At 45.6% G+C, this 27,127-nt stretch overlaps 2 protein-coding genes across 14 annotated transcripts in view; one reads left to right on the plus strand and one right to left on the minus strand.

Moving 5' to 3' along the window:
* LOC123035083 (zinc finger protein 585A-like) overlaps nucleotides 1-17,111 on the minus strand; it is a 28,021-nt gene extending 10,910 nt beyond the window's left edge. For 2 of the 8 annotated variants that reach the window (XM_044452930.1, XM_044452927.1), the window contains exons 1-8: nucleotides 15,677-15,819; nucleotides 11,475-11,898; nucleotides 7,536-7,737; nucleotides 6,146-6,326; nucleotides 4,608-5,032; nucleotides 2,959-3,040; nucleotides 2,505-2,597; nucleotides 704-838 (exon numbers count right to left, since the gene is read on the minus strand). In XM_044452930.1, the coding sequence (XP_044308865.1) occupies nucleotides 704-838; nucleotides 2,505-2,597; nucleotides 2,959-3,040; nucleotides 4,608-5,032; nucleotides 6,146-6,326; nucleotides 7,536-7,737; nucleotides 11,475-11,545 (1,189 nt within the window). In that variant the 5' untranslated portion in view covers nucleotides 11,546-11,898; nucleotides 15,677-15,819. Of the gene's footprint in view, nucleotides 1-703; nucleotides 839-2,504; nucleotides 2,598-2,958; nucleotides 3,041-4,607; nucleotides 5,033-6,145; nucleotides 6,327-7,535; nucleotides 7,738-11,474; nucleotides 11,899-14,962; nucleotides 15,467-15,676; nucleotides 15,820-17,093 lie in introns of those variants that run through there. The other 6 variants (XM_044452934.1, XM_044452933.1, XM_044452929.1 and 3 more) reach the window with 5 other exon arrangements.
* LOC123035085 (zinc finger protein 585A-like) overlaps nucleotides 14,900-27,127 on the plus strand; it is a 35,839-nt gene continuing 23,611 nt past the window's right edge. For 3 of the 6 annotated variants that reach the window (XM_044452935.1, XM_044452936.1, XM_044452937.1), the window contains exons 1-4: nucleotides 14,900-14,932; nucleotides 23,937-24,037; nucleotides 25,251-25,452; nucleotides 26,164-26,317. In XM_044452935.1, coding sequence (XP_044308870.1) covers nucleotides 14,915-14,932; nucleotides 23,937-24,037; nucleotides 25,251-25,452; nucleotides 26,164-26,317 — 475 coding nt within the window. In that variant the 5' untranslated portion in view covers nucleotides 14,900-14,914. Of the gene's footprint in view, nucleotides 14,933-16,468; nucleotides 16,852-20,867; nucleotides 20,901-20,950; nucleotides 21,165-23,936; nucleotides 24,038-25,250; nucleotides 25,453-26,163; nucleotides 26,318-27,127 lie in introns of those variants that run through there. The other 3 variants (XM_044452938.1, XM_044452940.1, XM_044452941.1) reach the window with 3 other exon arrangements.

Here is a 27,127-nt window from a genome sequence, read left to right on the forward strand (position 1 = left end):
GATTTCACTGAAAAGGCTGTTAAAAAAACTAACAAAAAACTATCTGCAAAGGCAGCAACACAGATGCCAGATGGGGATTATTAAGGCAGCATGCAAATGATACATGCCCCATCAAAGTATTGTATTGTTGTTGTTGTTGTTTTATCATTGTATTTTAATTTTAAATAGCTTAACAATTATTTTTAAAATATTTCTAAACTGTTTTCTGTACTGTATTTTATTGTTTTTATATCCTGTTGTAAATACAGGTTAGCTTCGGCTGCGGGTGGTATAGAAATATAATTATTATTAATAAATAAATAAATAATATACAACGTTCAGGTAGACTTAAGCAATCAGCTAAAATAAATTGGGTTCACAGAAGCTGACTCATTGAGAGAGATCTAATCCTGGTTTAAAAGTCAGCGCAGTCTTCCACAACTGGCAGATGAGAGCATGTGAAGAGTCTGGCTGGATCAGGCCAAAGGCTCATCTAATCCAACATCCTACTGGGGCATAAATGAAAGAAATAAATATAAACACCACGCTCAGGCTAAGGAACGTATGTGTAGGAAACACCCATGAGGTACACAATCCACATGAGAGGATACGAGGTGGACAAGAGAGACAACAAAACCTCCTGAGCAACAAAACCTTGAAGGAAATTGCCCTTCAAGGGTGCAAAAGCCCCTGGTGATAAAATAATCCTTCCACACATGCCCACCTGTCATTTCCTTCCTCCTCTTCTTGGCCACTTTGTGGCCGTCTGAATTCCCAGAATCCCCCCGAGCAACTTCATCCCCATCCGTCCATGTTGCACAAGGCCGTCTGTCATCGTTGCCTTCCCAGACCTCACTTGCTAGAATTACCGAAGAGACAAGAGAGAAACTGAGCCTCCGTTTTGCTTTTTTGCCTCCAAGGAAATCCGGGGGGCCTATGTGGGCCTCTCCCCACTCCCCATACGAAGCTCGCACAACAACCTGGTGGAGTAGGCCAGCCTGGGAGAAAGCGACTGGCTCAAGGTGGCCCAGGGGCCTTTGTGGGATTTAAAGCCAGGCCTAGTTCAGATCTGTAACTACTACACCAAAGTGCCCCAAAACAAATTTACCATGGTGGGGAAAAGTAGTTCTGCTGCCTCATACATTATTATTTCAAGGGTGCAGCTATTAGTCAGCTGCTTGCCCCTCTCTAGGGGAATCTGTGTTGAGGGAAAATGGGTGTTAGGAAGAAAAAAATTTCATGTTGATCCTGTTGCCCTTTATGCTTTAAGCCATGAATATTTCCCAGATTTTGGATGGGCCCAGAAGGAGCTGCAGTTGTGTTCATCTGTATTCCAGTGTGGCATAATGATTAATTAAGGGGGCTCAGGCGATCCGGGTTCTAGTCCCCACCTGGCCATGGAGACTCTGACAAAGTCACTGAGCTGCATTTACCTCACAGGATAAAATAAAGAGGAATGGGAGGATTACGTAAGCTGCCTTGGATTCCATGAAGAAAAAAGCCAGGATGTAAATATAATAAAATAAATGCGTCTTCCTCACTACAAATGGCCTCCTAAGGCCTCACAGCCGGCTCTGGGCTGAGGTAAAAAAATGTGCCCGAGGGATTTATTTGGCCCACTCTTTTTATGTCACACTCAGGAGCAGCTCTTTTCACCTCTCAAATGCAACACAAGTTGTTTTCTCTAAATAGTATTAAAGTAAATGCAAAATAAATCCCCCTCAGGGCAACTTTTGTGGCTCTTCCATTGCCTTCTCCTGAGGTACAATCCGGCCTTGCTTTGGTTGTCCCCTCGTCCCTTCCAGACCAAGATGGCTTCAGCTTGGCAGACAAGGCCCAGACCGAAGTATCTTCATTGGACAGAGCAGTATTTTGACCGCTGCCTCCAAACCCATTTCCTGATGGGGTTTTTCTCTGACATCATCTTTTTAATACACAAAATCCCCCTCAGTGAAGCCATGCCCAATAAAACCAGAGCACATACCCCAGTCTTAGCACTAGATCCAGGCTTAGCGCTTCTGGATGTGCTCAAACGGCTTCAGCAACACTGTGATCCAGTATGTGCCTACTCAGAATCAAGTCCCACTGAATCCAGTGAGTCTTACTCTGAAGTAAGTCGCTTCGGGACTGCAGCTGTATTTTTCGCTTTCTAACACGTTATCTTCTTTGCTGTTCTAACAAACTGGGAAAAAACTGCCTTTGAGGTTACCCTTGAATAGTACAGTTGATAAAGATAGCTTATGATTAGGGCCTTTTGTTCTTTTTTCTTTTCTGCCAAGGCCTTTTTCGTCCCTCAGAGCAAGACCCTATGTAAGTTTAGTCCAAAAAGTCTGACAGTACACTGGGAGTTGTAAGACTGTTTTCTCTCTAAACATACATAGGGTTGTGCCCTTAGCCATTAAAAAACACTTTTTAATCTCTTGCATGCATAGGATCATTCAGCCATTTTTTAAAAAATAGCCATTAAAAAAAGGCTTTTTTAATCTTAACCTTTCTCCAAAGAGTTTGAAGCTGTGGATACTCACTTTCTGCAACCTCAATCACAGAGGAAATATTTTCCTGGCATACTCCTTCATTTTCAACGCTCTCCACCTGGTTCTCTTTCATAGTCCCATCTTCTGGAGGATAAAGGAAAAAAATAGGAACCTGAAAGGATGCAATTTCCTTTCCAGAAAGGACGGCTATAATTAAGAGACCATGGGAAGAAAGGAGGAAAGTACTAGATCTTAAATGCTCTGTGTGTGTGTGTGTGTGTGTGTGTGTGTGTGTGTGTGTGTGTGAGAGAGAGAGAGAGAGAGAGAGAGAGAGAGAGAGAGAGAGAGAGAGAGAGAGAGAGAAGGAGGGAGGGAGGGAGGGAGGGAGCGATCGCACATTGACAGATTCTAGAGACAGGTATCTTCCTCACCAAGGACTAGCAGCTTGCAAAATTTCAGCCAAGAGATGGAAGTATCCCACAATGCAGGCAGAATAGATACTTACTCAACAACGTGCCATTTTCTTCCTCCTTGATTATCTGCGTGCCTAAAGAAACCTTCACTACTGAGAAATCAGCTGGTGCTTCCTGAAAGAGGAGAGACAAAGGGACCAGAATCATGGCACCCCACCTTAGTGGAATCACAGAGCTAGAAGGGGCCTTGTAGGCAAATTTCCTTCTAAGAAATTTGTTCCATTGTCAAACTTCTCTTACAGGTGTTGCCAGACAACTGGAACTCTGAACAAGAGCACACAATGCTGCAACATCTGAAAGATGGTTTATGATTTTTCCTCTTTCTTCTCTATCCCCCTTAATTTGGGTGTTGCATCCCTTTAGATTGTAAACCTGCCTTATTTAACTGGCTGCATGGAAATCTGGGAGTCTTTCTGGTTTCAGCAGTGGGAAAAAAATGCTTTATTTAAAAAGAGTTTTAAAGAGTAAAGAAGTAAAATTTTGCTGCTTGTTATGTCTGAAGTAGAATTGCTTCCCTTTATTGGAAAATACACAGTGCGGTTCCAACTGAATTGGTTTGGCCTTGACTCCTTGCTCCTATCAGCAATTCTGAGATTTCAGCTGTCCTGAGATTGTTATATAATAGGACAGCATATTAAAGCTTTTAATTAATAAATAAACCAATAAATAAATGCTTCGGAAGTGACCTATGGTTGGGACAAACCCTATTAGAATCCATCCCTCCAGCATTTGCAAATGTCTTCTCGTGCTTAGTCTGGTCTTGCAAAGCAAACCGAGCCAAGAGGAAGCCCGCACAGCATTCTCCGCGGCTCCAAGAGCTGCTGCAAGCGGTACAGAAGAGGGCATATGGGGTGTGAATCCTGGCAAGCACCCCATAAAACACTGGGGGGGGAGGCTCACCAGGAACTCAAATTCAGGGCCTCTCCAAAGCCTGCAAACAGATTCCTCACACATCCCTCCTATGGACCCCTCTGAATAAAGATATTTCTTACCCTTACACAGTATCGCTCTGATAGCTACAACAACAGTAAGCTGAATTAATTAGGACACAATTCTATGCAAGTTTAGACAATAAAAGGCAACAAGTCATAGGTTCTTTTCCTGTCTAAAGTTGCATAGGATTACTAATCAATCCAACTAGACCTTGTTATTTTCCCAATATTTGAACAGTTAATTGGTTTCATCATTGATTTTATCATTATTTATCAGATGCAGTGTGTTGTATGTTGTTTGTTGTATGTGGTTGTTTTGTTTTTTGTAAGCCATCCAGAGACTTTAGCATTGGATGGCATATACAAACTTTAAATAAATAAATAAACTTTTATCAGTTAAAAAAGTGTGTCCTTCAGCTTTTAATTCAAATTAAAAATTGTGACAGCTACCAGGGACCAAGGAAACATTAAGGTTAGGCAAGCTGCCATCAGACAGTGGAGGTGACGACCTCTCCATCGGAGGTAATCAAGCGCGAGACTAGGGAACCATCTTCAAGGGATGCTTCAAAATGGAATCCTGCACTGCATAAGGGGGTCGGATCGATGGCCTAAATGCCCCCCTTCCTGCCCTCTCAACAAATGTTTCTAAATAAATAATAAACATAAATTAGATAAATGATTATATAATTAAGATATCTTTGCATTCATTTTTCAAAGCACTGGAATTACCAGGAGGGGAATGTTCCTACCTCTTCCTTTCGCTGATTCTCTAAAAATTCCTCCGCCAGGCCCACCGCTTCATCACAGTTCACTGGTCCCGATTCCTTGACGTAGTCCTGCATTTCCTGGGGCAGGATGGCCAGGAACTGCTCCATGATCACCAGCTCCAGCATCTGCAGCTTGGTGTGCCTATCTGGCTGCAGCCAGTGACGGCAGAGGTCCCAGAGCTGGCTGCAAACCGCGCGGGGGCCCTCAGTCTCCTGGTAGCAGTAATCCCGGAAATGCTGCCGCTGTACGTCTGAGATGATCATGGCCTCTCCCGGGGCATTTTGCCTTGCTCTTTCCCTGCTCATTCTGTTTCTAAGCTGGAGGAGACGAGGGCTTTTTCTCGGCTGGGAGTCTCCTGCCCCTTGGTCCCGTGTGGAAACCATGCGACGATCCAGAGTGGAAGAGGCTGTAGGAAATGAAGGACAAAAGAAGAGATGCGTGTTGTCTGTGAAATATTGTATCCCCCCGTTCTATCAAATGGTGCTCAGGGAGTTGGCAGAAATAATAAAAATCCATCTAAACAACAAGGCCTTTGGGCAGTTATAGGCAGTATATAAATACGTGCATAAATAAATAAATAAATAAATAAATAAATAAATAAATAAATAAATAAAGCAAAGTTAACAAGCATAGAAAGCAAGGCCGATAAAGCATTAAAAAGTAGCAGCTAAACATAAAATAAGCATGAGTAAAAGTCAGTTCGTAGGCTAAAGGCCTGTCCAAATAGAATGGGGGAGGATTGTTGCTGCAAAGGCCAGGTGAGGTGGCTGTGAACCCTACCTGCCTTCATCCTTGACCCGTTTTCACTCTGCTGAAGAGAAGCATGGGATTTCCTGACTCCCCTCGGCACAGATAAAGGGGATCCGGCCAATACCAGGAAAAGCATCCACTCATCCCAGCATCAGCAAAATTCCAGGTTTGCTTCCCATTTCTCATCTGATTTTGCTAGACACCTGCTCTGCAAGCTTCTTGCTCACCCCTGGTGGAGCAGTCAGGGGGCATATTTACCTCCCCACACCCCTTTCTGATTGCTTTCTGATTTGTAATGACTGATTTCTGTCATGTTATTTGTCATGAGTGATGTGAAGATCAGGCCAGAATCCAGCTCTCTTGTGCTTGCTGGAATTCTTTCCCACACATGGCCCTGACCAGGAAGTAAACCAAGCTGAGATCAACACTGTGGATGCTCGGGGATGCTAGCAAATTTCTTGTGCCAAGTATGCAAAGTAGATAATTCTTGGCACAAGTTACGCAAAGTACGTGATTCTTTGTGCAAAATATGCAAAGAACAATTTTTTGCACAAATTCACATAAGCAGAAGCTGAACTCTGCTTGGATTTCCTTCCTTGTTTCCTTGTACACAAACATGTCATGTAAGGCAGACTTGGGGAAGCGAGAAAGTAGGGCAGAGCCCGGGGAGCCAAGCTGAGGAATCTCATGGACTCCTACCCCCAAAACAGAGTCCTCACACATCCCTGTTTGTCACAGGAATTTAATAGACTGACTGCTGAATTGCTACCTTTACCTGGGCTTGGTGGCGCTGAGTAGGAATGCTCCAAAGTTACAATGTCACTCTTGGAGGAGGATGCTTCTGCATCCACACTGCTATCGCTGATCTCTGTTGGATTGCTCGGTTCAGGATCTGGTAACTTGCGCCGCACAAGGGCTCGCCTCTTCTTAGCAATTCGCTTCCTAGCACCCTGTAGAAGGAAAACCAAGAACAATTCCTTCTTTGGAATTGCTGATTCCACGGTATTCAGAGTCAGCAGATTACCAGTGTTCAGATCCTTATTGTAAGCTATTTGCTCCAAGCTGAAATGGAGGACTTTGATTACTTAAACGTACAAGCCTTTGCAAGTTTAGGGGGAAGGAAAACCTACAGCTCCCAGCATTCCCCAACCATCTGGGCTGGAGCATGCTGGGAGCTGAGCGGTCTTTCTGTCTAAACTTGCAGAAGACCAAGATTACACAGTAGATACAAGTTATATACAGCTAGGACAACCATGGGGCTGTCTTGACATGTCACCAGGTCACGCTCTGGACCCAATGTTTATGACTGGGCAGGAAGATGGTGATCTGAAAATTGGGGGGTTAAAATCTACCCCTTTGTCATGGTCAGATCACTTCCTCCTGATGTTCAAACCTTTGGCTCCTTTTCCCCTCTGCAAGGGTGGGGGACCTATTACGATGGTTCGTTCCCAGAGGCAGATGGATCTGGATGGAGTCCAGAAAGCTCTGGGGGGTTTTTCAACTGGCATGGTAAGTGTTCCTGTCAAAGCCCAGGTTGCTCTGTGGAATACGGAGATGTCCCAGGCAGCTGATACAATCACCCCCAAGCACCCTCGTCCCTTGGGCAAAGCCGGCTGGCTCCTTGGTATACACCAGAGCTGAGGGTGATGAAGCTAGAGGGGAGATTTATTTATTTATTTAGAAAATTTCTATGCCGCCCCATTCGCTGAAGCCTCGGGGTGTATCACAACACAAATCAATTAAAATAATACAAATTAACAATATAAAATAAGTTAACAATATAAAATAAGTTGCCCTGGCCAAAGAATAAAATAAATAAATACTATTAACAGTTAAAATGACGTTTGAATAAAAAGGTCTTCGCCTGGCGCCGAAAAGATGGCCAGAGCTCAGGTGGTGGAGAACTTGAAACAAGTCTGACCGCCGTTCTGAGAGTTCTTCCACCACCTCCTTTATGACTCTAAGGAGGAAGGATGGAAATGGAGTGCCCGGAACCCTGTTTATTTCCTTATTTTAAAAAGCATATTCCATCAATGAATGACAATTGGTTTTCTTCTTCCCGTTGACTGATAACCAACCCTTTGGCCTTTCCAGGAGTTTTTAAACAAGCCAGTTAGCTTCAGCCCATTCCCATGTAAATTAACCACAGCCACACGTACCTTCTTCGGTCGACCCAGTACTCTAAACACAGTTGGAACTGCTCCAGGTTTTAGATCTCTTCGTCCAGAAGCCACATTCCCCCAAAAATCCGTCTTTCTGAAATGGTCTGAACACACAACATCATTGTAGGAAGGGGTAAAATTCTTGCGTCCGATGTTCGCGAGCCATTTTTTTAACTGTTCTTCCTTTGTAAGAGGAAACCTGCAGCAATTTTGTTCCAAGAAAAAGGACAAAACAGGATAATGTACAATCAGTTACAAAAATGTTTCCTTCTTGATATAGACAAATTGGATGCAATTTCAGCACCTTGCCCTCCATGAGTGGCCAATTATGTGTCTCCAGGAAGAATTTTCTAAACTTCAGGATTCCCCCAATGTTTTCCTCTTGTCAGGGGTACCATTTCACCTACATTAGAACTGGCACTTGGACAAACAATATTGATATCAGTATTAATATATATTAGTATCTTGAGAGTTTCTGTTTTGATATCACGGCTTCCAACAGTGAATATGCCTTCCCTTCTCCTTCATGATTTTATCTAAATCCCTTTTTTAATCTATTGAAGAATGCCAGAAACTGGTGTCTGCAGATTACTTGCATTAGGAACCAGCTCAGAAAGCTTCATCTATGGGGTGGTATAAATGAAATAAATAATAACAATATAATAATAACACAATACCTATGTGCTGGGTGAGGAGCTACTTTATTTTTCCCATTTGGAATCTGCTGCCGATATATTCCACCCAGCGAAGTTGAATTATGAAATTTGGTTGCACAATGTGTAATGACAGCTCCCAGTTTTGATGGGTTTAAAAGAGGATCGAACACGTTCATGGAGGAGAAGGCTCTCAATGGCTACTTCGGCTGATCCATCAGCTGCGCCCCTACCTGGAGTACGACTGCCCCGCGACAGTGACACATGCGCTGGTGACTTCCCGTCTTGACTTCTGTAACGTGCTCTACGTGGGGCTACCCTTGAAGACGGTCCGGATACTTCAATTGATTTAAAATAGAGCTGCCAGGCTGCTGACGGGGACTGGACGTTATGTTCACATGACTCCAGTCCTCCGTCAGCTTCACTGGCTTCCCATTGAAGTCTGGGCCCAATTCAAGGTGTTGGTGATGACCTATAAAGCCCTAAACGGCTTGGGACCTGGTTACCTGAAGGAGCGCTTACATCCATATATGCCCGCCCGCCCACCCCTTGAGATCGGCGGGAGAGGCCCTTCTCCGGGAACCCTCCATGAAAGAAATTAGGAGGGTAGGTACTCGGAGGAGGGCTTTCTCTGCGGTGGCGCCCAATCTATGGAATGCGCTCCCCAGAGAGGTCCGCCTGGCGCCATCGTTGTTTTTCAGTGCCAGGCGAAGACCTTTTTATTTAAGCGGCATTTTAACTGTTAATATTATTGGATTTTATCTGGCCAGGGCGGCTTATTTTATATAGGTATTTTTGTATTTTTAATTTAATGTTTATATTTTTTTAATTTAATATTAGAATTATTTTTTAACTTATTGTTGTAAGCCGCCCCGAGGCTTCGGCGAATGGGGCGGCATAAAAATGTTTTAATAAAATAAATAAATAAGGCTCTATGCCACCCTCAGGATCGGGGCCAGCATGCCTATGTGCTCTAGCTGCTGGGGAATGTGGGAAGGACAGTGCTGTTGCACTCTGGTGATTAATGAGTTTTGCACGGACTCTCACTGACAGCCTAGGTAAGCCTTTGGTCAGGTCAGGAGCACGGCTTTTCTCATGCTGTCAACATTGGAAAAGCTGCTAGTTCTCATGGATATATGCTGCATCCAGTATCTGAGGTAGGGTAACTATGTTGCTGAGAAACACAGGCGGGTTTTTTTGATCTTTTACTCCACCGGAATGCAATCCCTGCGAGATTTGCTAAAATGTAATTCACTCTGAGCTCTGAAAGAAGCACATTTGCTTTAGACTTATTGTCATGGGAAAGGTGTCGCATTGCCTGGATTGCTTATCTTTGCCCTTTTCCAACTCCGCAGTGCCTTTTTTGAGCTATTGGTACTGTCTACGCTGTACCAAATATGGTCACATTGAACTAATGCACCGTCATTTCCTGTTTCCAATCCAAGACTTCCCATGCTCAGTGAGATAGCCAAGAAAGCTATCTCACCAGATGTGGGAAAACTTTAAGTTCTGAAGTTGCTAAAAAGGGGGAGGGCTAAGAGCAGTATGTATGTATGTATGTATTTATTTAAAACATTTCTATGCCGCCCCATTCGCCGAAGCCTCGGGGCGGCTCACAACATAAAATTAAAATATAAAACATTCAGATATACAACAAATTAACAATATAAAATAAGTCGCCCTGGCCAGATAAAATAAGCAAATAATATTAACAATTAAAATGACGTTTAAATAAGTATTAAAATGACGTTTAAAACGACAATTAAAATGACGTTTAAATAAGTATCATCCAAAACAGCCCCACTAGGGCATGAATTGACCAGGTAGGGGAGGAAGCTTTGTGGAGAAAGCAGCAACTGGGTGCGAGAGAGCATGGAATGAAGTGACCGCCAAGGAAGGGAGAAAACACATGTGGATTTTTTAAAGGGGAAGAAATAACCTTATGGTCTAGATAGGTCATTTGCAGGTTCTGAGAAGCTACTTTAAAATGGCTCTGGGCGACTTCTTTCCTTTTTTTTTCTTTTCTTTTCTAACTTTTCTTTTATAACTTCTTTTATATCGTTTAGATTATTTATTTTATATTATTAATTTTAATTTTATATTGTTATTTTTATATTGTATTGTATTTTATTGTGTTGTAAGCTGCCCCGAGGCTTCGGCAAGGGGCGGCATAGAAATGTTCTAATAATAATAATAAAAATAATAATAATAAAGAAAGCTGCCTACAGATATCAATGGAGAAATCCAGAATTTTAGCAAAAGTAGGACTGGGCACAAAATATGGAAGAACGGGGCAGGGAGAAAATCTGCCAGGACAGAGCATGCTCAGTGAATACAACCGGCTGATGTGGTGTTGAAGGGGAGAAAGAAACCCATGCAGGGAAGAGGAAAGGCGTAGAATAGCACTTTGCGCTGCAACATTTTCTCACTGCAACCCCACTTCTTATTCTCTTTAACAACACCTGCAGGCTGTTGGATACCTATCAGTAGGGAAGCAAAACAGCTTAGAAATACAGGCATATAAACACATGTACATTGAAAGAGAGCCAGTGTGGTGCAGTGGTTAAGAGCATGGGACTGGGGCTCAGGCGATCCGGGTTCGAGTCCCGGCTCAGCCATGGAGCCAACTGGGTGACTTTGGGCCCATCACAGACTCTCAGCCCAACCTACCTCACAGGGTTGTTGTTGTGGGGATAAGATGGAGGAGGAGAATGATGTAAGCTGCCTTGAGCCCTTTGTACGAAAAAGGCAGGATATAAATCGAAAAAGAAATAAAAGAAATAAAAAAAGCACGGCTACATGGCCACAAACCACATGCACAATCTGGACATTGAGCCCGCCCACATCTTTCAAGGAGGTACGGGGAGCTAATAGCACCAACTGGAAAAAGGGAAATGGGGAGCTGGCCTCACAAGGTGCACAGGAAGAGGTGGGAATGTTCCCTCAGTCCAAGCTGCACTTGTTAAAAAGGAGTGGGGAGTGCCAAACTGGGCCATGCCCACTTTCTCTGGGCCTGCCCCTCTCTCCCAACCAAAGGTCCTTTAACTAATCCCCAATTTTGCAAAAGTTTTTCCCCCACTTGAAAAGGCCGAAGTGACTCTCCCAAAGTTTTGCTCCTGGCAGTGAGAGCTTTAAGCTACAAACAGGGCAGTCAGTTCTTGAATTTAAATGTTGTAGAGTCCCGAATTTAATGTTTGGGTCCATTTTGCTTCTGGCCTCGCCCGCTTTCCTTCAGCATCTTCCACTCCTAGAAAGCGGCCTCAGAGCCCTCGAATCAGCCTACCTGTGAAAGGTGACACGAGTACCATGCCAACGGCGGTTTTTGCAGTTGGTTACCGAGCAACAGCTTGCCATGTTCAGATGTAGATTCCTTCTGCGGAGGACCAATGTGCACTTCTTGCTCTATGCACGCCTCTTACATTCAGCCCCTGCTCCTGAGAGGACACAGGTAGAAAAGCAGCACGCGTCCTAAAAAATGGAAACTCTTATTCTGCCCAGCACACACTGGTTCCTGGCCAAAGATCACTGCACATCGGATCGGGTGGTGTTTTCAGATGGGAATGTCCCACTGAGATAGAGCTCGGCACATGCCCCTCTAGGACTCTGGCGGTTCACATCGTTGCTTCTTAGACATCATCTTGGGAACATGGGCTTGGTAGACTCATCCCTCTAGACAAAGGAAAGAAGCGATGCCTTGTGACTTGGCCCTGGAAAAGAAAACAAAGGAGGCTTTAAACATACAAGGCATCATTCCACCCTGTGCACAACTGGGGGGATATATATATATATATATATATATATATATTTATGCCGGTTACATTATACTATTTGCAATACTTTTATATTGCACAGGGTGTAATCCTAGGACTTCTAGACATTGTCTTGGGCTCACAGGATACTGCAAATTGTCACCTGCAAGCTGCGGACCCAAGGGGCGAATCTTGGTTTGACTGTTCACATCCGCCCCTCCTAGCCGCCATAGAAAGCTCCCCAACGGCTTCACTTCTGGGACTGGTATCCTGGCTTCCGAAGCAAAGAAAAAGGGTTGCACCATTTGGGAAGCAAAGGACGGAGGAGAAGCGGACGGGATGCTTCGTTCCTTTCTGAAGCCCTCAAGTTTAACTCCACCAGAGGAGCGCAGAGGGAAATTTTTCAAAGGACAAAAGAGTTTGCATTGCTCTTCCAGCCTGAGCTGGCTGCACCATTAAGCATGCCTGGGATCACACCCTAAACAGAAGGAAGTTCAAAAGATCCAGTAGGGTACAGGGATATGAATACTGGACTGTGTGCCATGTGAGATCAGGGTCTACTCTTCCCCTTGCAACTGTGAAGCTCACTAGGTAACTTTGGGCCAGCCACTGATTCTCAGTCTCGCCTACCTCACAGGGTTGTTGTAAGGATAACACAGAGAGGAAGAGGAGAATTATACAAGCTTCCTTGAGTTCCTTGCAGAAAAAAGGTGGGATATAATTATACTGTATAAGTCAATGATACAATACCCAGCATTCCCCAGCCAGCAGCAGGCTTGGGAGTCCCATCCAGTGGGAAATTGCTCCGTGGTCACGGCAAACCTCACAATAACCTTGCGAGGTAGGTTGTTATTCTCATCCCTGTTTTACAGATGCAGGATTGGAGCCAACAGGCCCTGAATTCAGGCTGTTGCAAACCTGTGCACAGAAAACCACATCTGTGCCAGCTGAGATCAGCTGTGACTCACAAGTCTCAGCCTCCTGTCTCAAAGACTGAGCTTCCTGGTTCAGCTCGCCCCTCTCTTCCACCTACTCCCTAGGCAGCCTTAGTGAACCCGCTCTGCTCAGCCCAGCCTGCCCTTCTGCATCCGGCCAACCTAGCCAGTTTACCAGGTGGTGACAGACACCATAGACAGTACAACCAGGGCTTGACTTCCTTTGCAGGAGACAGAATGACCTGAGGGACAGCCCCAGGGGGCATCCTTGTAAAAGCTTCTCTCCAGCTAAAAACCAGGGAGAGAAGTTATCTTGGACTAGATGAGAAATGCCAGGATAAACTAAACTCATATATCATGCTGTCTGCTGTTTGGTAATACAATCCGATGGATCCGAGCTAAGTACTATTATTAGTAGTAGTAGTAATAGTATTACTATACTGCAGTTATAGCCCACCTTTCTTCCTCTTGTGAGGAACCCAAGGCAGTTCACATAACCCCATTTGATCTTCACAACAACCCTGTGAGGTAGGCTAGGCCAAGCTCAAGATCAGGTCAAGAGCAAGATCTCCCGGGTCCCCAGTCCAGCCTTTGAATCACCACTCCACACTGGCTCTCTCAATAGTTAGGAATCTAACGGTATGTTTGCCTCTCCCAACTTGGTCCCTTCAGAGTTGTGTCGAACTCCAACTCTCATCTGCTGGGAGTGATGGGAGTTGTAGTCCAACACATTTGGAGGGAGGGCACCAGGTTGGGGGAGGCTGGCATGTGTGAATGCAATGGAGGTCTAGTAAAGAAAGGGGCAACCTCATGGCATGGTGACTCCAGGCGGCTGTCCTGCTGTTTTTTAAATTCAGCGGACTGACTTCTGCCCAGGAGAAAGACCAGAGCAGGCAATTCCCCGGGGGCACAAAGGCAAACCGTGTGTGAAGGGGGTCCGTGCCGGGTAAAACAGAAACGACTGGAGCCATAGATGCAAAAGGCTAGACTGATGCACGCTTCCAATGTGGCTTGGGATTCCTGAATTAGGTTTGGCTGGGGTAAAAGCCCATGGACCTTGCACCATTTGAACACCGGATAAGTTGGGGTCAGGGCCATGTGAATGGACTGGCCTTGGCTGGAACCCACGGGGTATTTAGTCGAGAAGGGACTGCTGCAAAGACATCCAAGGCATCCAGCAGCGGAATGTGACCCTTTGGGGGTGGGGAGATCCGTAAAAAACCAAAGCATTGTCAAAACTCACTCCTGTTTAAAGTGTGAGGGGGAAATGCAGTGTACACAGCATAAGTAAAGGGCAGAAATACTGCTGAGGAAGGCGGTGATTACTCTTTCCCCAGTTTTGTTTTATTTTATTTTATTAATTAATTAAAACCCTCCTCCTCCTCCCAAGAAATAGAGGACTCCTGAGGGTAGGAAAGTAAGCGTGTGTTGGGATTTTGATTGCAAAAATACCCCCCACCCCAACAAGAAAAGGGTGAACTGTCCCCTTAAGCAAAGCTACTCGAGTGATCAACTATAGAGCTACCAGCTTCTGAGATAAGCTTTTCCTTTAAATAGCGCGCATATATATATATATATATATATAATATATTATTATATATTTATATAAATATAAATATAAAAGAGGAGGGTGGACATTGACAGTTAACACACACTCCGCAGCAGTAAGAGGGAGACAACAGTGGATTCCACTGCACAGCTAGCATAAATCACTTTCCGAGCTTCAGCCCCGCCAGTCATTTCACTTGTGAGCTATACTGCAGGGTTGTTGTGTGCCATTTTCTCAGCTGCAGTTTGACTCCACCACCACGCCTTGAAAAAAAGTGTAACAGCACCAGCCTGCATTGCAGGGTTGGTGTAACGCAGTTAATCTCCGCCCCACTTCCAGCCTGTATCACGAATCCTACGCCCGTCTACTCAGAAATACATCCGTTAATTTCAGTGGCGCTTACTCCAAAGGAATGTGCGTACGATTGCACTTTTGGGAATATTTTTTCTATACGACAAGCGGTATAGATATGCATTAACAACGCAATCCTATGCGTATTTACTCAAAAGTAAGTCCTACAATGTTCAATGTCACTTACTTGTAGATAAGCGTGCTGTGGATTGCAGCCTAAATAAATTAAAATTATATTACATCGCAGGGCTTTCATAAACCATCCGTTTTCAGCCACAGTCTGCATGGCTGGCAGACAGCAAAAAAATTCGGAATTTGCTTTTTCATGATCTAGGCATTCTTTTAAAAATCCATAAATCAGGAGCACATCCCATAGGGAATAGAACCAGAGTTAGGAACATGCAGAACACTTGGTTTTGTTCCTTCTTCTGCCCCCTTTTTTCTCTTTTGCTTCCACCCAACCACACCTCGCTGAAAATCCTTAATTTTCCTGCGTTTCCCCGCCGCTTTTCTCAACCTCCGACTTCCGCGCTAGCGAAGGAGGGAACAAAATGGCTCCCCAAAGCGACTGCGAAGTGTCCACTGCAGACAATGGGAGCTCTCAGTCTAGCCTTTTTTATAAGTCTACGTTTGGAACGCGTGTTTCCCCCTCGCCCACAAACACACGCATACACACGCGCGCGCGCCAGCTCGTGTCTGGACCCGGGAAACTCGCGACCCCTCGGCGCTCCGCGCAGCGGCTTCTTTGCAAGCAAACCCACCCCAAGCCCCGTTTCTCTTTCCTTTCCCCTTTTCGCCCTTCTCCTCCCCGGCTTCTTTTTTGCAGATGGACGATCCGCAAGAAGCCACATTCACACGATAAGCACGCTTTTCCCATTTTTTTTTTTTTTACAACGCCTACCCTCAAGAAACGTCTCTGTATTCGATGCTCCTGTTGGTTTCCGACGTATCAAAAAAACATCCAGGCTAAATCTGAATTAGGCCTCGCTCTTCTCAACCTCTCCCTCTCTATCTAATCTGCCTATCTCTATGTCTTCCCCACCCCCCGAATAAGGCGGTACAATGGTCTGTCCTGCCTGATAGGCAGGCAGGACAAACCATTTTGAGGGGGGTGCTGTTATGCAAAACAACAGAGCTCGTTACGTATAGAAAAAAGCCCGCACAGCAGGGAAACAAAAATCGAGCTCAGCATAATCCTTGCTGTACTATTTTTTCTATCTGCAGGATGCTTCCTTTAAAAGGGAAAAGAAATGGAATACTTGAGAAAAGGTCCCCCCGGTATTTCGAAGTGGTTTAGTCCACTCTACCACCACCACCACACCACCACCACCCTAAATAAAGGAGGATCTAAAAAGGGAGGAAGGGGTGAGCGCGCAGTGTAGCTCGCTTGCATTAATCAAGTCGCATTTCTTTTTCCTGTATAGCTCTAGATTGCATTCAGTTTGTTTGCTTACTCTACACTTTTCTCTTTTCCGGGCGCCAGCAGCTGGGGCAGAGGGGATGATCTGAGAAATGAGCCTTTAGCCAGACTCTGCGTAGGTTTACCTAGGAGTAAACCGCATTCAAACGTAGTGGCATTTTCTTAGTTAACGTGGACAGCTGGCATAGGCCGCAAGGCAGCGTTGCCCAACCTGGTGCCTCCCGAACTATAACTCCCATTACCAACTCCTATGAGTTCATGCTGAGTTGTAGTCTTACGCCTGCAGAGGGCACCAGGTTGTGGAACGTCGATTTAAGGCCGAGCTAGGGCGAGGTCAGTCGGGACACAGAATAGGAGATGCGTGTCGCCCTTGCTTTCATAGTACAGTTGCAGCATTGTAAGCTCCTCGGGGCTGGGGACCATCTTGCTTCGTTACTCCACGAAGCCCTATTACCCGAATAAGCGTCCAGTTGAAGGTATTGGATGTACCAAGGGAATAGGGAACTCCACGGCAAAGCAGTCAGAGAACAGTGGATTCTAACTCCCATCAGCCCCAGCGCTCTAGAGTACTGGAAGCAGGGGTCCAAGGCATGGAAGACACCAGGTTGTGGGAGACCGAGGAAAAAAGGAGGATGAATTAATTGGAAGTGCAAGAGGTATGAGGAACCTATGCAAAGAAACACGCCCATCAGAGCAGGAGGGGAGAATCCGTGGCGCCTCTTGCCGGACTTCAGTGCCCATCGACCCCAGCCAGCACGGTCTACGGTCAGCCGTGGTGGAGTTGTAGCCCCACAGCACCAGGAAGGCCACGGGGTCGCCACCTTTGCTCTGGTGACTGGGGGACGGCAAAAGGCCGCACCGTGCCCCTCCACCTACTCGCACTCTCTTTTTGCCTCACCTGTCGAAGCCTCTGCATGGAAGCCGGAAGCAAGGGCTGCGCTGCAAGGCCTCCTTGTTTTCTATCTCTATGGTGGGATGGCTGCCGGGTCTGCGGGGTGGGAGCGCGGGGAGAAGAACCCGTGAATCCCGGCCGGGCGAGCGGCTCGGAGTGCGCGCAACAGGCGGAGGGCTGGGCCGCTTGAGATGTCGCGGAAGCCTTTTCTGCACTGCCGGGGGAAATATTCGGGGGTCTCTTCTTCGCCCCTGCCCCCCACACCTGGGACCTTCCCTCTGATCCCCGAGCCCCTTTACTCCGAAGTAAGCTCTGCGGGGCGCCATGGGCTTCCAACTACCAAAGAAAGAAAGGAGGTGCCTCAGCTTTCCCTGGCGCCTTCTGGAGGCGTTGGACTACAACGCCCATCGTCCACATGTGGCAGGGAGTTGTAGTCTGGAGGACGCCAGGTTAGGGAAGAGTATAACCTCCGTGCAGCTTTTAGGACGGAAAAAACAGCATTTGCTTCAGGAAGGAAGATGCTTTGCTTTGCATTTCCAGCCTCGTCTGTCAGGCTGGCCCTCTTGCCTGATAAGTTTGAGGTTGGAACATATTCCCTCCAGGATTTTTGGGCAGTCTGTCTCTGGAAGAGAGTTGGAGGAGAGGTTGGGCTTGAGCTCTGGGTTTCTCCTCTTAAGGGGAGTTGGACTAGATGATCTCATGAGTCCCTCTGTAATTCTAGGATGATGCTTATGCAGATTGGCATGTGGCCTGCATTTATATTCTTAAATATAAATGTAGCTGCAGGTGGACCCTGGTGTTCTAGGATTAAAAATGAAGAGCAGACATTTCCCATGGATCATTCTCAAGTAGAGCTACTTCATATTTTAATGATTTGTGCTGGATTCTGAGAACAATTTACTTCATTTCCAGGAGAGTTTGCTAACTTGTATTGTGTAATCAGTATAAATGTGGAACCTAGAAATGATTACTTTTCTTACTGTTCTAAAAGACTGGTCAGTGATCCACAGGGACAGTTCCCAGGGCAAGACAAAACAACACAGAACTGTATATAGTGTAAAATTTCTGTGTTGAAAGGACCCTGCTTTCTAAGGCCACCCTTATTTTTTAAAAAGGAATATCATAAGGAGAAGTATAAGGTTAGGGTTAGTTGTTTTTAGTTGAGATGGCTAGGAAAAAAAACTGGCTGCCACAACTGAAAAGGCCCTTTTGCTGGAAGCCACCCCCCTCACTTCCTTTGGAAGGGGCTCCTGATTTGGATTACAACTCCCAACATTCCAAACTATTGGTCATACTGGCTGGGGATGATGGGAGTTGGAAGTCCCAAACATCTCTGGAGGGTAAGAGAATGGGGAATCTTGCTCCAGAAGTGAAAAAGCCATTAGGGGAACAATCTTATGCATACTTAGAAAGAAAAAAATGTCCCACAGCTAATCCTATGCATATTAAGACTGCAAATAAGTCTCAGAGTTGTAGGACTTTTTTCTGTATTACTGTGCATAGAATTTGCTCCCAAGAAAACCACTCCAGTGACACTTGTTTATTTTGTTTAAAACATTTTCATACCATTCCCTGGATATCAGTTCTCTGGATAGTTTACAATATTTAAAACCAGATATCATAACTGCAATAAAAATGAGCTAAATTACAATAATAATAAAAATATAACCAATAGAGAACATAAAACTAATAACAATGCAATAAATAAAATTAAATAATCAATTCATCCACAGTGCCACAGAATGTATAAAACACAGTAAATAATAAAATGGCAACCATTACAATACTGAGAAAATAGAAAGGTTTTAGCCTGGTCCCAGAAGGTGCTGAGTGTCAGCACCAGGCACACCTCTCTAGGAAACTGGCTCCACAAGTCGGGTGCCACAGCTGAAAAGGCCCTTCCCTGATAGGCACCTTCCTCATATCCCTTAGTGGGGGCTCTCAGAAAAGGACCTCTGATGATGATCCTAAAGTCTGGGCAAGTGCATATGAGAAGAGAAGTTCCATCAGATTGTTGTTAGTCGCAAAGCCGTGTCCGACCCATCGCGACCCCTGGATGGCCCTAAACCATTTGGGGCTTTATTTGGTTATCACCTACAAAGCCCTTAACAGCTTGGGACCTGCATACCTGAAGGAACGCCTTCTTCCATATTTGCCCTCCCGCCCCCTGAGATCCGCAGCAGAGGCCCTTCTCTGGGAGCCCTCTGTGAAAGAAATTAGGAGGGTAGGTACTCGGAGGAGGGCCTTCTCTGCGGTGGCGCCTAAGTTATGGAATGCGCTCCCCAGAGAGGTCCGCCTGGCACCGTCGTTATTTGCTTTTCGGCGCCAGGCTAAGACCTTTTTATTTAAAAAATATTTTAATAGCGTTTAATATCTATAGGTTTTAATTGTGCAGCCAGGGTGTTTCTGGATTTTATTTGTATTTTGTATTACGTTTATTTATGTGAGCCGGGCGAGGCTGTAAGCAATGGGACGGCATACAAAAAAAATCTAAATAAATAAATAAATAAATTTGTCAGACTAAGCACCTTAAAGCAGGCCTGGGCCTCAATTGGCAGCCAGTGCAGATGGTATAAGCCTGGGGTTTACGCCTTGGTGTTCTAGTTAGGAGGCGAGCAGCTCTGTTTTGGACCCACTGAAGTTTGCAGATCATTTTTAAGGGCAGCCCCATGTGAAGCGCTTTACAATCATCCAAAGGAGGGATAATCAGGATGCGGATCACTGTTGCCAGCTTATGTTGCCAAACTTTCTACCATGTCAAACTGTGACTGCATGTTTGGACAACCCAATCACGCATGTTCAGCCTCTGAGTCGAGGGGGGCTGGTATGGAGGAGGCTGCTTCCTCATTATTATTATTATTATTTTATTATTATTATAACATTTCTATGCCGCCCCTTGCCGAAGCCTTGGGGCGGCTTACAGCACAATAAAATACATTGAAATACAATAGAACATAATAAATTACCATTAAATACAAAAATACAAAAAATACACTGAGTTACAAACATAATAATATAAAATTAAAATTATCAGTATAAAATAAGTAAATAAATAATATAGGAGGAGAAAAGAGAAGGAAGAAGAAGTTGCCCTGGCCAGATCATGGCAGCTTTTGTTTTGGACTTTGTAGGAGCATCCATCCTGGTAAATCCTTTTAGAGTCCAGCACCGTGAATAGTGCCTCTGAAACCCAGAATAAAAGCCTCCGTGGATAAGGTGCCCCACGGAGGACAAAGGAGCCACCTGCCTCTTGCGCGGTGTTTCCGTGCTGTCTGAACCCGGCCAGTGCGCATCTTTCTATTCTTCCCCACCACCCCGCCACGTTTTAACTTGCAAGGATTTCGTGACATGTTCTTGAAAGGGGAAGAAAGGCGGGTTGCAAATGCGGCGTAAAATAATGTATCCGTGCCTTCAAAATAACAATAAAGGCAAGTCCCATTCGGGATTTTGGTCATTTATGATTTTATTTTATTTCGTGATTACAATTTATTTTACAAGTGTTATCTTATTTACGTGCTTATTTATGTATTTGCGTGCTTATTTATGTGTTATGTATTTTTAACAGTCACCCGAATCCGTGCGTTTGAATCCTCTGTGTGTGGGGAGCGGGGCGCCTTCGCGCTGCGCGAGTCTGCCAAGAGCCCAGCTTGGTTCCGCAAAGGGTTAAGAGCACCAACGAGCTCCCGTCGCCTAGAGAGGGAGGATGCAGGGGAGGAAGCTTGCTGGGGGAAAGCAGCGAGAGCGCACCTTCCGGTCTCGTTCTTCTGGGCCGAAGGGGGAAGTTGCCTGGGCTGGGCGCGCAGCCGGCGAAAGGTGCACAAGGGGGAGCAGGGCTGGAGGAGGGCTGGGAAAGCTTTGTGATGGTTTCGGGAGCAAGCTGGAGCGGTCCCGCCAAGGAGCCCGCGGGTCGCATGCTGCCCTCTCTTGTCGTTAAGCAGCGGGGCGACTCCAGGTTGCGGCGGGCTGGGGAGGCGTCGCCTTAATTGTGCAGCTGCGGCCGAACCTCTGGGGACCGAAGTCAAGGGCCGCGCAGTCCCGGGGGTGAGGCGAGGAACGGTCCAGCAAGCGAGTGTGCAGGTGATGACAGGTTACTGGAGGAGAAGGCTATAGATGGCTGCTAGTCCTCATGGCCTTAAGCTTCCACCCGGATCAGAGGTTGAATGCCCGTGTACACCAGTTACTCTTGTCGGGCTTGTGGGTTCGTCCTGAGTAAGCTGGTTGGCCACTGTGTGAATAGAATGCTGGTCTAGATGGAGCTCTTTTTAGAATCTTATATAAGGAACAGCTGCTAGTCCTCATGGCTATATATTACCCCCAGTATCAGAGGCAGAATTCCTATGTTCATCCGTTGCTGGGGAACATGGGCAGGAAGGTACTGTGGTGCTTAGTTCCTGCTTCTGGGTGTCCTGAATGATTGGACTTTGTGTGAACGGTGATTGGACTTTGAACAGAAAGCTAGCCTAGATGGATCCTTGGCCTAATCTGGCAAGGTTCTTCTTGTACTCACAGAGGCATCTGTTGATCAAGGAATGGGGCTGCTGCAATACCATCTAAATCTTTTAGTTGATTTAGTTGATCCGTTTAGTTGATTAATAGTTATGTATTTGTTATGCAGTTGTTTATACTGCTATCCACAAAGCTGTGAAATTGATGAACATAACATTTGTCATGTGCCATCGAGTCGCCTCCCTCTTATGGCAACTCTATGAATGAGAGCTCTCCAAAATGTCCTGTCCATGACAGCTCCATTCTCCCAAGTTCAGCACTGTGGCTTTCTTAATGGATTTTCATCACATATTTGGTCTTCCTTTTCATCTTCATCACTCACACCCTCCTCACTCCTGCAGCTGAAGCAGAAAAAAATCAGCCGAGGGCTTATCTGAGTTCACCAGACATCATATTCTTTTCAGCATCAGGCAAACCCCTTTTTATTTTCCTGTCATTTTAATGTTTAATGGATTTTAACTGGGGGTTTAGTATTTCAGTTGTCGGATGCTGTGGTGTTTTGTTTTATTCTGCTCGTTTTTGTTGTAAGCCGTCCTGAGACGCTATAGTGGTGGACAGGATAGAAAAGCTTTTAATAAATAAATCTCCTGCCTTCGTCTTTCCCTAGCATGATTGTCTTCTCCAAGGAGTCTGGCCTTCTCATGATGTGTCCAAAGTATGACAGCCCCAGTTTTGCCATTTTTGCTTCTAGGGAAAGTTTTGTCCTGATTTGATCTATGACCCACTTGTTCATCTTTCTGTCAGTGTAGGGTATTCACAAAGCTCTCCTCCAGCAGCATGTTTCAAACATCAGTTTTCTTCCTGTCAGCTTTCTTCACGGTTCAGCTTTCACATCCATGCATTGTGACTGGGAATACAATGACTTACGATCGTGACCTTGGTCTCCAATGAAACATCCTCTTATACTTGATCTTTTCTAGTTCCTTCATTGCTGCCTTTCCCAGTCTTCTTCAGTTTCTGGGCTGCAGTCTGCCTTTGAATTGATGACTGAGCCACGGTACATGAAATGTTTCGCAAGTTCAGTTTCTTCATTCTTAACAGTAAAGTTCTGTAATCCATCTGTGAATATGATGTTTGTTTTCTTAATATTCAGCTCCAGTCCTGCTTTTTTTACTTTCTTCCTTCACTTTTATCACGAGTCTTTTCAAGTCACTGTTGTATTCTGCTAGTATTATGTATATCTGCATATCTTAGATTAGTGATGTTTCTTCTGCCAATTCTCACTCATAAAATGCAGTGGCATAAAGGCTACAAGGGTAGCACAATCAGTTGGGGGTCAGCTTCTAGATTGCTGAAGGATTTTTCAGAGATTAAAGAACGAGGTTGTAAATTCGCTTAGAACTTGTGATCGGCGCTCTGACCCTCCTCCCTCTTGCAGCTGGAGCAGAAAGAATCAGCTGTGGGCTTCTCTGAGGTCTCAAGTGTGACCTCAGAACGGCCTTTCAGGTGTTCCAGAGGCCAAGGAGGCGAAAAGGGCAGTGCCCCAAGGTGCCACATATTCTAGTGGCGCCTCAGCCCCCTTCCTTCCTGCTCTGAAGCACCGCAGCAGGGTCATTAAGCAATTGTAGCATAGGGGAAAGGGTTGAGGACACACAAAATACGTTTCACAACCAGCTCTCTGCAATGAAATAATTAAAGGCACAATCCTATGCATGTTTAGACAGAAGAAAGGCCTACAATTCCCAGCATGCCCCATCATCCAAGTCCAGATCCTAACACCACTGTTGGTTAGCATGTGTGAATGTGCACATTCTGAATGGCATACACATGGAGGAAGAGAAGGAATAAAAATATGGATGAAGATTTCGCAAGACCACTACATAGATGAAGTCAGACATGTGATGCTTTTTCAGCAGAATTCAAATGGATGAAATTGAAGCCAATTTACACAGTCCCTGGGGCAATGGTGGCTGTTTTCACCCACTGCAGCAAAAACAGCCAACTTAAAGACATACAGAATTATTCTGGCATTGCCTGTACTATTTGCATTTCAATTCCTTCTGACCACAGAGTTCACGTCTCACCCGCAACTCCACCATCAGTTTGTCTATGCGAATCTGCCAATCTGAGGATAACGGTTTGTGGTTCCATAAGGACTTAAGCCAGAACGATTTTTTTCTATTGTTTCAGGTGCCTCTAGAAGCTTTGTTGTCTGTTCACAACAGTAAGGGAACAGGTTCCAAGGGCTGCCTGGGCTCGTGTGATCCCTCAGCTTAGGCCCAGCCACAGTGACCCATAACACTGGCCATGGCACTTTGCTTCCTGTTCGCACAACCAGCTGGGTCATACTTCAGAGAAAGCTTGATTCCTAGACTCACTGCTCTCTGTGAATTCCCTTTGCAGATCTTAGCTGGAATCTGCGTGGGCACAACCATGGTGAAATCATGCTGTGCGATAAACTGCAACAACAAATTTTCGCTCGGCAACAACATCTCCTTTCACAGGTACATTGGTTAGTTGGCATAAAGTCTGACGTAAAGTCACATCATGAAGCCTTTGGTTTGAATAGAATTTGAATGCATGGTGAGCCGTGCAGGGGGAGCACCAGGTGCTCTCGCTTTGCTGAAGCAGAGAGGTGGTCCATTCCTCGGCTAAATAACCACTGCAAATTCCATGGAAGAGCAGGATGACTAAGTTTTCATAAATACGCATGAAAGCTACAGTTCTGTGCCTGCTTAGATAGGAAAATCCTGCGGCTCCCAGCATTCCCCAACAAGCATGACATCTAAATGTGTCGAGGATTGGGCTCTGAGAAACTTGCGGGAAAAGCCATAGCATTTTTAAAATTATTTATTCATTACATTTCTGTGCCATCCGAGAGGTTAAATGCTTTGGGTGGTTCACAGCAATTAAAACATAAAATACAAAATAACTCAGTGGTGGAGGAGTTCGTTTGCATGTGAAAGGTCCTGGATTTGACCACCAGCACCTCCATTTAACAAAACAGAAACGTAGCGAGTCAGAAGGGGCCTCCTGGCTCATCTAGTCTGACCCCCCGACACCTGCCGTCTCCACTCATGTAATGTCCAACATGTGGGTGTCCAGCCGTTCCTTGAATGCCCTCACTGATGGGGCCTCCTCCACCTCCCGTGGAAGCCCATTCCATATCCTAGGGGTCCTAATCGTCAGGAACTATTTCCTGACATCCGACCTGAAACCTGGCTCCTTGAGCTTTGCCCCATTGGGCTGCATCCTTTCCTCCACCACAAGGGAAAACAGATCATGACCCTCTACCGTGTGATACCCTTTCATACCCCTGTATGTCACTATAAGATCCCCTCTGAGTCTCCTCTTCCCCAGGCTGAAACACCCAGCTCCCTCAGTCTCATCTCGTGTGTCATCCCCTCAGTTCAGCTACCATCTTTGTGATGCTGTGCTGACCTGATTCCAACCTTGCAATGCCCCTCTTGTAATGTGGAGCCCAGAACTGGACGCAAAACTCCAGCTGTGGCCGCACCACAGTTTTATAGAGCGGCACCAGCCCCTCTCCCGATCTGGGCAGTAGTTGAATGAGGGCACCGCTGAGGGGCATCTTTGGGGCGTGGGATCCGATGCTCGAACACGCCTCTCATTTCCATGCTTCTGCTTATCATGAGCTGGTGGGGTGCATGGAAAATTAATCCCTTCCGTTAATAGTTCTCTTTTAAATGGTTGTAGGTTTCCTCTCGGGAAAAAAGAAGTGCTAAAGAGGTGGGTTTGGAACATCCGGCGGAAGAACTTCACTCCTACACGGCACCATGTGATATGCTCGGAGCATTTCCGAGAGGCAGACTATCTCGAAAATGTGGCCTCCGGGAGGCGATACTTGAAGCCTGAAGCGATTCCAACTGTGTTCAACATCCCTGAACGACTGAAGAAGGTATATCTCACTGTGCCGATTCTTCAGCGGATGCGGTGACTCTGGCCATATGTTTAGCAAATGAGCATGACTTGTAGTGTCCCTAATTGGTGAATAGTTTCAATAAGGGATGGAAGAAACAATGATGTGTAAGAAGTCAAAGAAAGGCTTAAAAACCATTTCTCTCCCCCATGACTTAGAAATTTCCGTTTCTAGTCTTTGTGTGTCTTCCTGTTACTTAAGTTTTAGAAATTATTTAGATGGAGTCTGGTTGCATAGCTATAGAGGACCATCTTGCTCCATAATTCTCAAAGAAAATGTTTCATAATCCAAGATAGTTCAGTTTTCCTTATTTTGCCTTATTTCCCTTATTTTTCCAAATCATGCTTTGATTAAAAGGGGGGGGGACATGGACAAACATCTCCCCCAAAGTTTCTGTTTCTTTTTTGGGCTTTCACTCATCCAGAATTAGCTAATTTAAGGTGTAATCCTTTGCATATTTAGACAGAAAAGGATCCCACAGTTCCAAGCATGGTTGGTTGGGGCATGCTGGGAATTGTAGGCCTCTTTTCTCTCTAGACATGCACAAGATTGCCCTTTTAGTTGTAAGAGCCAATGCTATTAGAAATTGAACGCTTACTGCAGGGGGGAAAGATCGGCCCCACATCACTGATGGTGCCAAGTTTGGCCACTGTGCATCATTTTTATTGTCTTTTTAATTTAAACCTGCAGGGTGCCAAGAGGAGACGGCCTCTTCTCCGCCAGAAGCCGGCTGATCCTCCACCAAGCGGCCGACCACTGAAAGCCAAGGAAAGCGCAGAGCTGCCCTCTCCTGGAAATGATGTTGTTGGGCTGGAGCATTCCTACTCTCTCCAGGCCAGTCCAGGTGGTTAACTTCGCCAGGTCATTCCTGGAATTCTCTCTTGTAAAGGGATTATTTATTATTTAGCCCAAAGGCTATCACAGTTTTGCACTGTTAAGAAAAACCTTGTTGTTGTTAATCGCAAAGTCATGTCCGACTCATCGCAACCCCATGGACAACATTCCTCCAGGCCTCCCTGTCCTCCACCTTCCTCCGGACTCCACTCAAGCTCACACCGACTGCTTCAGTGACTCCATCCAGCCACTTCATCCTCTGCCGCCCCCTTCTTCTTTTGCCCTCAATTGTTCCCAGCATTAGGCTCTTCTCCAGGGAATCCTTCCTTCTCTTTAGGTGGCCAAAGTATTTCAGTTTCATCTTCAGTGTCTGGCCTTCTAAAGAGCAGTCAGAGTTGATCTCCTCTAGGACTGACTGGTTTAATCGCCTTGCGGATCCTCCAGCAGCACAATTCAAAGGCCTCAATCCTTTTGCGCTCAGCCCTCCTTATGGTCCACCTTTCACAGCCATACATTGCAACTGGGAAAACCATAGCCTTGACTATACGCACTTTAGTTGGCAGGGTGATGCCTCTGCTTTTTAATATGCTGTCTAGATTTGCCATAGCTTTCCTCCCCAGGAGCAAGCGTCTTTTAATTTCTTGGCTGCGGTCCCCGTCTGCGGTGATCTTGGAGCCCAGGAAAATTAATCTGTCACTACCTCCATTTCTTCCCCATCTATTTGCCAGGAAGTGAGAGGACCAGATGCCATGATCTTAGTTTTCTTAATGTTGAGTTTCAAGCCAACTTTTGCACTCTCCTCCTTCATCCGCATCAAGAG

This window comes from Varanus komodoensis, unplaced genomic scaffold, assembly GCF_004798865.1.
Source record: "Varanus komodoensis strain SLA01 unplaced genomic scaffold, ASM479886v1 scaffold76, whole genome shotgun sequence".
Lineage (NCBI taxonomy): Eukaryota > Metazoa > Chordata > Lepidosauria > Squamata > Varanidae > Varanus > Varanus komodoensis.